Source organism: Rana temporaria, chromosome 4 (genome assembly GCF_905171775.1).
Source record: "Rana temporaria chromosome 4, aRanTem1.1, whole genome shotgun sequence".
NCBI classification, from domain to species: domain Eukaryota; kingdom Metazoa; phylum Chordata; class Amphibia; order Anura; family Ranidae; genus Rana; species Rana temporaria.
In genome coordinates, this window is record NC_053492.1 from 144,829,263 (window position 1) to 144,840,379 (window position 11,117).

Consider the following 11,117-nt stretch of genomic DNA (forward strand, 5'->3'; position numbering starts at 1 on the left):
CATGGCTGAAACAATGCAATTTTCACTGGTATACCTATGCAGTAATATACTGCAATTTGCTGACGTACTTTTAGTCAGGACCAAACACAAAATGAACAAGCTGCCTGCTGATATGACCCCAAAGCATTGTAATCAAGCTCATAAATGATGTTGTCTTTGTGTATATCCTATTTCTTCTGACTGCAAAGTCTTTTTGTAGGCTCCCCCTTGTACACCCTATCATCTTATCACACAATATCAATGCGGACGGAAGGTCTAGCAGGATGGGATCCTTGTGTGAACTGTGATCTGTGTAAATAGTGAAAAAAACACTTAATAAGTAAAACACATAACACCACAGTCTTTGACAAGCTGCAGGCAGCGGGACTGCACTTGTGACACCCAGGTGCATGCCAGGAGTGGAAATATACAGGCCAAATGCTTAGCATGCAAGGCGACTAATGCTTTTTTTTTTCACTAGTGCAACTTGTCACGTGACTTTGGACACATAGGGCCAGATTCACGTATCCTGGCATATCTTCGTGCGGGCGTAGCGTATCCTACTTACGCTATGCCTCCGCAACTTAGACGGGCAAGTGCAGTATTCACAAAGCACTTGCTCCGTAAGTTGCGGCGGCGTAGCGTAAATGGGCCGGCGTAACCCCGCGTAATTCAAATGTGGAAGAGGTGGGCGTGTTGTATGTAAATCAATCGTGACCCCACGTAAATGACGCGCCTAACGAACGGCGCATGCGCTCGCATGCTCAGTATCACGTCGAATTTACTCCATAAGATACCCCATGCCCATTGCCTGTGACATGAACGTAACCTACGCACAGCCCCATTCACGTACGACTTACGTAAACAACGTAAAAAGATACGCTTGCCGACGTCCATACTTTGCATTGGCTGCGCCTCATATAGCAGGGGTAACTTTACGCCGGACGTAAGCCTAACGTAAACGGCGTAGCGGCCGCAAGTACGTTCGTGAATCGGCGTATCTACCTAATTTACTTAACGGTTAAATCTACAGAAGCGCCCCTTGCACCCAGCAAAAAAATGCACCCAACATACGATGGCGTAGGAGACTTACGCCGCTCGTATCTTGGCCAAATCTATGCGTAACTGATTCTAAGAATCAGGCGCATAGATACGACGGCTCACATTCGGACTTACGCCGTCGTAAGTCCGCTGTGAATCTGGCCCATAAAGTCACAGTCCATTGATTTCAATGGCACCCGTTCCAATCTATGCGACTTTGAAAAGGTGCCTGCACTACTTTGATGTGACTTTTGATGCAACTTTGATCCAAAAAGTGTAAACCTGGGTCAAAGCTGCACTCAAAGTCGCACTCTAAATCGCGTGACTCGTGGGTCGCGATAGCGGAGACGTAGACTAAATGCAGTGTGCTGAAGGTTGACTGTAGACATGCCTTACCACAACCTTTTTTCCACAGGTCTCAGGGTGCCCCTGCTAAAAAAAACTATTTATTGTTGATCAATGGAAAAAATGACTCCTTTCAGTGGTGGTCACAATTCCACCCTTACAGACAGCTGAAAATATTATTGGTGTCATGTAGCTGGCTCTGCTGAGTGGCATTGGCCCAGGAACTATACAGACACCATCAAATGGAGGGTCAATCAGCCACAGCTCAAGGAACCCCAACAACCTCTGGAGGAACCATGCTTGAGAATGGCTGCTGTAGACCTTATTGACCTCTTTAGGAACCACCATATCCCATTCTGCTGAAGACTTCTTAAAGCGGGGGTTCACCCTTAGAGGGCACTTTTCCCCCTTCGCTTCCTGCTCGTTATTACTAGGGGAATCGGCAATTTATTTTAAAATATGTGCAGTACTTACCCGTTTACGAGACGCATCCTCTCCGTCGCTTCCGGGTATGGGCTTCGGGAATGGGCGTTCCTTCTTGATTGACAGGTTTCCGAGAGGCTTCCGACGGTCGCATCCATCGCGTCACGATTTTCCGAAAGAAGCCGAACGTCGGTGCGCAGGCGCAGTATAGAGCCGCACCGACGTTCGGCTTCTTTCGGCTACGAGTGACGCGATGGATGCGACCGTCGGAAGCCTCTCGGAAGAATGTCAATCAAGAAGGAACGCCCGCTCCCGAAGACCCATACCCGGAAGCGACGGAAGAAGATACAGCTCGAAAACGGGTAAGTACTGCACCTATTTTAATATAAATAGCCGATTCCCCTAGACCGAACGAGCAGGAAGCTAAGGGGAGATTTTTTTTTTTTTTTTAAATGGGTGAACTCCCGCTTTAATGAGTGCTGAAATACACTATATTGTCAAAAGTATTGGGACACCTGCCTTTACACGCACACAAAGTTTAATGGCATCCCAGTCTTAGTCCACAGGGTTCAATAATGAATTGGTCCACCCTTTGCGGCCATAACAGCTTCAACTCTTCTGGGAAGGCTGTCCACAAGGTTTAGGAGCGTGTCTATGGGAATGTTTGACCAGAAGCACATTTGTGAGGTCAGGCACTGATGTTGGACGAGAAGGCCTGGCTCGCAGTCTCTGCTCAAAGGTGCTTTATCGGGTTGAGGTCAGGATTCTGCGCAGGCTAATCAAGTTCCCCCACCCCAAACTCACCCATCCATGTCTTTATGGACCTTGCTTTGTGCACTGGTGTGTAGTCATGTTGGAACAGGAAGGTGCCATCCCCAAACTGTTTCCACAAAGTTGGGGGCATAAAATTGTCCAAAATGTTTTGGTATGCTGAAGCCTTAAGAGTTTCCTTCACTGGTTCTAAGGGGCCAAGCCCAACCCCTGAAAAACAACCCCACACCATAACACAAATAGCTAATACAAAGCAAGGTCCATAAAGACAGAGGGCCATATTCTCAAATAATTTACGCCGGCGTATCAGCAGATACGCAGACGTAAGTCCGATCCTATGTTTAAGTGTATTCTCAAACTGAGATACACTTAAACATGCCTAAGATACGACGGCCTGCGCCGTTGTATCTTAGGCTGCAATATTTACGCTGACCGCTAGGTGGCGGTCAGCGTAGAATATGCAAATGACTAGTCACGCCGGTTCTCTAACGTACGCTTGCCCGCCGTAGTGTTTTAACGTCGTTTCCGTAAGCGATACGCGGCGTAAAGATAAACATGCCCCCTAGGTGGCATACTCAATGTTAAGTATGGCCGTCGATCCTGCGTCGAAATTTGAAAATTTAACGTTGTTTGCGTAAGTCGTCCGTGAATGGCGCTGGACGCCATTTACGTTACAGTCAAAACAAATGACGTCCGTGAGACGTCATTTAGCACAATGCACGTCGGGTAATTTACCCGACGGAGCATGCGCATTACGATCGGCGCGGGAGCGCGCCTAATTTAAATGATCCACGCCCCCTACCAGGATCATTTGAATTAGGAGGGCTTGCGCGGGTGGACTTTACGCAACGCCGCCGCAAGTTTACAGGTAAGTGGTTTGGGAATCAGGCACTTGCCACTTAAACTTGCGGCGGCGTAACGTAAAGGACATACGTTCCGCCACCTCAGATCTTTAAGAATATGCCCCAGAGTCCTGACCTCAACCTTTGAGATGAATTAGAGCAGGGACTGCGAGCCAGGCCCTCTAGTCCAGCCTCACAAATGTGCTTCTGGAAGAATGGTCAAACATTCCCATAGACACACTCCGAAACCTTGAGGACAGCCTTCTCAGAAGAGTTGAAGCTGTTATAGCTGCAAAGGGTGGGCCAACTCAATGTTGAACCCTATGGACTAAGACTGGGATGCCATTAAATTTCATGTGCGTGTAAAGGCAGGCGTCCCAATACTTTTGACAATATAGTGGATCCAAGGATGGCAACCACAGAAATCAAAGATGAATATCGTGGTGTGAAACAAAGCCCTATTTGCTGTATGAATGTGAGTTAGGGACCTTTTATTGTAAGCTCCTTGAGGGCAGGGACTGATGTGAATGTGCAATGTACTGTATATGTACAGCAATGCATAAATTGACGGTGCTTAATAAGTACCTGTAATAAATAAAAAAATAGGTGGAACAATGGGTCAACTTAGAGTGCTGACTGGTGTGTTCTGGTGGGGGAGCTTTCCCCCTGTCAGAACACAATAGCTCAGCATAGAATATTGCTGTACTAACATTGGATTGTTAGTACAGCTGCTCCTCCTGAGCTCGTCAAGTGAAGTAGCACGATTTCAATGTCACGATCGGTGTGACCAGGGTGTAGTGGGCACACAGAGAACAATAAAAAGCTGACAAGTGTTCTAATCCATCTCCACTCTATCCAAAACTAAAAAAAGTTTTGCCTTCAGTTAGACTCTAATACCAGTGTTCTAATGCACACCAATCACAAGGCACAGACTGGCATGGCACTGCATGCTCCAGGCTGATAAGAAGACACTATTTCCTGCCAACACCAAACCAAGGCATATAATATATCATAAAGAGCATCAGAAGCAAATGTACAGTGAATGTGGAAGTGCTTCTTCCCGGAAAGAAATATTGCAACATACATTTCATGGACCATCTGCATTTTTATTTCACCACAATATACACAAAGATTGTAACAGAAGGTGGACTTTAGTGCCATCCTCCGTGCCCTGGCAGACTATAATAGTTGCCAAGCATTTGAAAGCCATGGAAACTGAGCACAATACAGTTGTAGAGTCCGGCTTTCACAGGCCACTAGACATCCAAAATACAAAACACTTTTTACTTTCTCAAATGCTGCTGATAAATAACAATTATAATAAAACAAACAAGAGAAAGATACAAGAACTAGGTGATCAGTTGTTTCTAGAAAAGAATGCCTGCCTTACATCAACAACTGGTCATTATTTACAACAAAACTCACTTCTTGGGAAAAACATTCCCGGGACAAATCTATGACTGTCCCTGGTAATCAGAGCAAGCTGGTGATATATGTGCACCCCCCAGTGCCCCCGCCCCCAGGGCAAAACCTTTATCAGTAACCCAACTTCCATCTGCCACAATCCTCATAATTACCTACTCCCCTCAACCTTCTATCAGTACCCACTCTTCTGTCTACCATAGTTCCCATAAGTACTCACCCCTCCCCCAACCTTCATCAGTACCCCCTCTTCTGTCTACCATAGTCCCCATCAGTACTCACCCCTCCCCCAACCTTCATCAGTACCCCCACTTCTGTCTGCCATGGCCCTCAACAGTATCCTATCCTACCTTCACCAGTACCCCCTCTTCTGTCTACCATAGTCCCTATCAGTACTCACCCCTCCTCCAACCTTCATCAGTGCCCCCTCTTCTATCTACCATAGTCACCATCAGTACTCACCCCTCCCCCAACCTTCATCAGTACCCCCTCTTCTGTCTACCATAGTCCCCATCAGTACTCACCCCTCCCACAACCTTCACCAGTACCCCGTCTTCTGTCTACCATAGTCACCATCAGTACTCACCCCTCCCCCAACCTTCATCAGTACCCCCTCTTCTGTCTACCATAGTCCCCATCAGTACTCACCCCTCCCACAACCTTCACCAGTACCCCGTCTTCTGTCTACCATAGTCCCCATCAGTACTCACCCCTCCCCCAACCTTCATCAGCACCCCCACTTCTGTCTGCCATGGCCCTCATCAGTATCCCTCCTTCACCCTTCATCGGTACCCCCTCTTTTGTCTACCATAGTCCCCATCAGTACTCACCCCTCCCCCAACCTTCATCAGTACCCCCACTTCTGTCTGCCATGGCCCTCAACAGTATCCTATCCTTCCTTCACCCTTCATCAGTACCCCCTCTTCTGTCTACCATAGTCCCCATCAGTACTCACCCCTCCCCCAACCTTCATCAGTGCCCCCTCTTCTGTCTACCATAGTCCCCATCAGTACTCACCCCTCCCCCAACCTTATATCAGTACCCACTCTTCTGTCTACCATAGTCCCCATCAGTACTCACCCCTCCCCCAACCTTCATCAGTACCCCCTCTTCTGTCTACCATAGTCCCCATCAGTACTCACCCCTCCCACAACCTTCACCAGCACCCCCACTTCTGTCTGCCATGGCCCTCATCAGTATCCCTCCTTCACCCTTCATCGGTACCCCCTCTTTTGTCTACTATAGTCCCCATCAGTACTCACCCCTCCCCCAACCTTATATCAGTACCCACTCTTCTGTCTACCATAGTCCCCATCAGTACTCACCCCTCCCCCAACCTTCATCAGTACCCCCTCTTCTGTCTACCATAGTCCCCATCAGTACTCACCCCTCCCCCAACCTTCATCAGCACCCCCACTTCTGTCTGCCATGGCCCTCATCAGTATCCCTCCTTCACCCTTCATCGGTACCCCCTCTTTTGTCTACTATAGTCCCCATCAGTACTCACCCCTCCCCCAACCTTCATCAGTACCCCCACTTCTGTCTGCCATGGCCCTCAACAGTATCCTATTCTTCCTTCACCCTTCATCAGTACCCCCTCTTCTATCTACCATAGTCCCCATCAGTACTCACCCCCTCCCCCAACCTTCATCAGTACCCCCTCTTCTGTCTACCATAGTCCCCATCAGTACTCTCCCCTCATCCTTCATCAGTACCTCTAATTCTGTCTGCCATAGCCATCATCAGTATTCCCCCATCACCCTTCATCACCCCTACTTCTGTCTACCATAGCCCTCATCAGTACTCCCCCCTCACCCTTCATCAGTACCCCTAATTCTGTCTGTTATGGCCATCATCAGTATTCCCCCATAACCCTTTATCAGTACCCCTACTTCTGTCTACCATAGCCCTCATCAGTACTCCCCCCTCACCCTTCATCAGTACTCCTAATTCTGTCTACCATAGCCCTCATCAGTACTCTCCCTTCACCCTTCATCATTACCCCTACTTCTGTCTACCATAGCCCTCATCAGTACTCCCCCCTCACCCTTCATCAGTACCCATACTTCTGTCTACCATAGCCCTCATCAGTACTCTCCCCTCACCCTTCACCAGTACCCCTATTTCTGTCTACCATATCCCTCATCAGTACTCTCCCTTCACCCTTCATCAGTACCCCTACTTCTGTCTACCATAGCCCTTATCAGTACTCCCCCTCACCCTTTATAAGTACCCCTACTTCTGTCTACCACAGCCCTCATCAGTACTCCCCCCCCCTCACCCTTCATCAGTACCCCTACTTCTATCTATCATAGCCCTCATCAGTACTGTCCCCTCACCCTTCATCAGTGCCCCTACTTCTGTCTACCATCGCCCTCAGTACTCTCCCCTCACCCTTCATCAGTGCCCCTACTTCTGTCTACCATAGCCCTCAGTACTCTCCCCTCACCCTTCATCAGTAACCCCACTTCTGTCTACCAAAGCCCTTGTGAGTACCTACACACAACCTTCATCAGTACCCCAACTTCTGCCTACCATAGTCCTAATTAGTACCACAACTTCTGTCTACCAAAACCCTCATCAATACCCCAACTGTGTCTCACATAGCCCTCATCAGTGCCTTCCTATTGGTTATCAGTTCCTTCACTAATGTCCCCATCAGTACTCACCCCTCCCCCAACCTTCATCAGCACCCCCACTTCTGTCTGCCATAGCCCTCATCAGTACCACCCCCCTCTCACCCTTCATCAGTACCCCTACTTCTGTCTCCAATACCTCCAATCAGTACTTCCCTCAACCTTCATCAGTACCCCCACTTCTTTCTACCATAGTACCATAACACCAGTCTTCTGCCACAGCCCCCATCAATACTTCCCTCAACCTTCATCAGTACCCCAATTCTGTTTGCCATGGTCCCCATCAGTATAGGGTGACCACGTGTCCCGGATTACCCGGGACAGTCCCGCATTTTGCAGGTCTGTCCCGGGCACCTTCATTCCAGGACAATACAGTGTCCCGGAATGAAACTGACACAGCCACCCCCCAAGCCAAACTAATGCCCCCAAAAAGCCTGCCACATCACCGCTTTACTCACTGACAGTACTTGTCCTAGCCAGGAATGCCTAAAGGAGCACATTTCCCACCCCCTGCTTCTGCTTGTGATTGCAGAAATCATAAATCCCCCCTTTTGTGTCCAATCACTGTGCTGTGATTCGTTACAGCACAAGCTGATTTTTGGGAAGGGGGTGTCCCTGAATGGTAGTTTGGAAATGTGGTCACCCTACATCAGTACCTACCCCCAACCTTCTGTCATTGCCCTCATCAGTACCCTTACATTTGTCTATCATTGCCCTTAGCCCCCCTCCTCATTTTCCATAACATCCCTCAGCAGCATCATTAGTATATCCCACCAGCCTTCATGAGGACGTTGGCACACTGCTATCTGTGCATCCACAGTGTCACCCTGTGAGGATACACATTAACATTCACAATTTTTTTCATGTGTACCCCCACTTCTGTCTGTCATGCTCAGTGCCCCCCTTAACGTTCTGCCCCTATCAGTACCCCTACTCTTTAATGCCATGGCTCTCGTCAGTACCTCCTCCACACTTCACTCTGGCTGGCATAGCCCCCCCCCCCCCCAAAGACTTTATAACCCCCCACGATGCCATCCGTCCCCAGCACTCACCCTGCGAGGATCGGGTCGCACCGCCTTGGACGCGCTCTGTCTGATCTCCGCGGCCACCCCGGGCTTCAGCAGGCTCTTGGTGAATCTCCGGGCCGGTTCCATCACAGATCACCGGGGGCGGGAAGCGGGGACAACTGACAGTGTGCTGGGGGAAGGCACCGACACAGGGCAGGGGGAGGGAGGGAGGGAGAGAGAGAGCACTGGATGGAGGCTGCTGGGGGACAGAGGTACGGGACAGACGGGGTGCAGGACAAAGGTACGGGACAGACGGGGTGCAGGACAGAGGTACGGGACAGACGGGGTGCAGGACAGAGACGGGTGCAGAGTTTGGAGAGAGAGTAAGGGACATTTAATAAATGACAGCGATGGCAGGTGCAGCTCCTCCAATGCCTGTGATCAGAGCCCGGTATACTGTATATAGTGAAGGAAGCGGAACTGTCAGTCTTCCTCTTTAGTTACAAAGTTCATCCAGAATAAGAAGAGAAAGTTTCTATCATTGTTGGAGAGGAGAAATCCCCGGGGATTCTTCTGACTACACACAACTTTCCCAGCCTTGTACGATCGCCTGGAAACTTGCCAACACAGCTGACATCTCCCCGCCATTGTTTATTGTCACTTATAGTAAACATGGACATTCTATGTAATAACAAAACTGTCATTCTTCAGATTGTAAGCTCTGAAGGTCACTATACCTTCTCATCTATTCAATGTAAATCTACAGGCCCACTATTAAACTCAATAGAAAACATTTATTATATTGCAGCTCACCAATTCTTAAACGTGATGACTGCAAAAACTCATTTCTGGGGGGCGACGCTTCGCGACGGAGCCAAACTGCACCCACCCCCAATTAAATGCAGCCTTACCAGTGCCCATTAAATGCAGATATACCAGTGCCAATTAAATGCAGCCTGGCCAGTGCCAATTAAATGCAGCCTGGCCAGTGCCAATTAAATGCAGCCTGACCAGTGCCAATTAAATGCAGCCTGACCAGTGCCAATTAAATGAAGCCTCATCAGTGCCAAATAAATGCAGCCTGATCAGTGCCAATTAAATGCAGCCTGACCAGTGCCAATTAATTGCAGCCTGACCAGTGCCAATTAATTGCAGCCTGACCAGTGCCAATTAATTGCAGCCTGACCAGTGCCAATTAATTGCAACCTTACCAGTGCCAATTAATTGCAGCCTCATCAGTGCCAATTAAATGCAGATATACCAGTGCCAATTAAATGCAGATATACCAGTGCCAATTAAATGCAGCCTGACCAGTGTCAATTAAATGAACCCTCATCAGTGCCAAATAAATGCAGCCTTACCAGTGCCAATTAAATGCAGCCTGACCAGTGGCAATTAAATGCAGCCTGACCGGTGCCAATTAAATGAAGCCTCATCAGTGCCAAATAAATGCACCCTTGGGGCTGCTTTTGCTAATCTCATGTTACTGCGTGTTAAGTAAAAGTTTGGTAAGAGACAATTTGCACTTTTCAGTCTGTTACATTGTGACGAATGTGCTATCTCCATTACAAACGCTACTTTTACCGAAGGTGCGCTCCCGTCTCATACTTTATTCTGAGCATGCGCGGGTTTCTTAGCATACACACGATCGTGTTTCTCGAAAACCAGCCTGATGAGAAACACAAGGAAATTGAGACTCCCGTCGAGGAAAAAGAGAACTTGTTCTCTTTTTTCCTCGTCGAGTTCCTCGACAGTTTCCTCGATAAAAAACGCACACACGACCGTTCGTTTAATTGCAGCCTGACCAGTGCCAATTAATTGCAGCCTGACCAGTGCCAATTAATTGCAGCCTTACCAGTGCCAATTAATTGCAGCCTCATCAGTGCCAATTAAATGCAGATATACCAGTGCCAATTAAATGCAGCCTGACCAGTGTCAATTAATTGCAGCCTCATCAGTGCCAATTAAATGCAGATATACCAGTGCCAATTAAATGCAGCCTGACCAGTGTCAATTAAATGAACCCTCATCAGTGCCAAATAAATGCAGCCTTACCAGTGCCAATTAAATGCAGCCTGACCAGTGGCAATTAAATGCAGCCTGACCGGTGCCAATTAAATGAAGCCTCATCAGTGCCAAATAAATGCAGATATACCAGTGCCAATTAAATGCAGCCTGACCAGTGCCAATTAAATGCAGCCTTACCAGTGCCAATTAATTACAGCCTTACCAGTGCCAATTAAATGCAGCCTTACCAGTGCCAATTAAATGAACCCTCATCAGTGCCAAATAAATGCAGCCTGACCAGTGCCAATTAAATGCAGCCTGACCAGTGCCAATTAACTGCAGCCTGACCAGTACCAATTAATGAGTCAAATCCTTTGAGGGGGAGTTGGGGCACAGCTTGGCAGCACTGATTGACAGCACTGATTGGCACTAATAGGCACTGATTGGCACTGCTAGGCAGCACTGTCATGAACTAGATGGACTTTTTTCAACCAGACTAACTATGTAACTGTTGGGGCTGCACTTATAATCAGGAAACTGATGATCAATGCCCTGATTATCAGTGCAGATGTCCCCTTTCACACAAGTCGGCTACTGGCTGTCTCCTCTCCTCACTTTGTGGCAGCATGAGGAAAGGAATGCTG

The 11,117-nt window shown here is 48.3% G+C and overlaps 1 protein-coding gene across 1 annotated transcript in view; it reads right to left on the bottom strand.

Moving 5' to 3' along the window:
* Window positions 1-8,646, bottom strand: part of DOCK10 (dedicator of cytokinesis 10) — a 433,376-nt gene extending 424,730 nt beyond the window's left edge. The window contains exon 1 of the mRNA XM_040349133.1: window positions 8,512-8,646. Within this exon, the coding sequence (XP_040205067.1) occupies window positions 8,512-8,613 (102 nt within the window). The 5' untranslated portion in view covers window positions 8,614-8,646. The remainder of the gene's footprint in view (window positions 1-8,511) is intronic.
* Window positions 8,647-11,117: the final 2,471 nt, after the last annotated feature.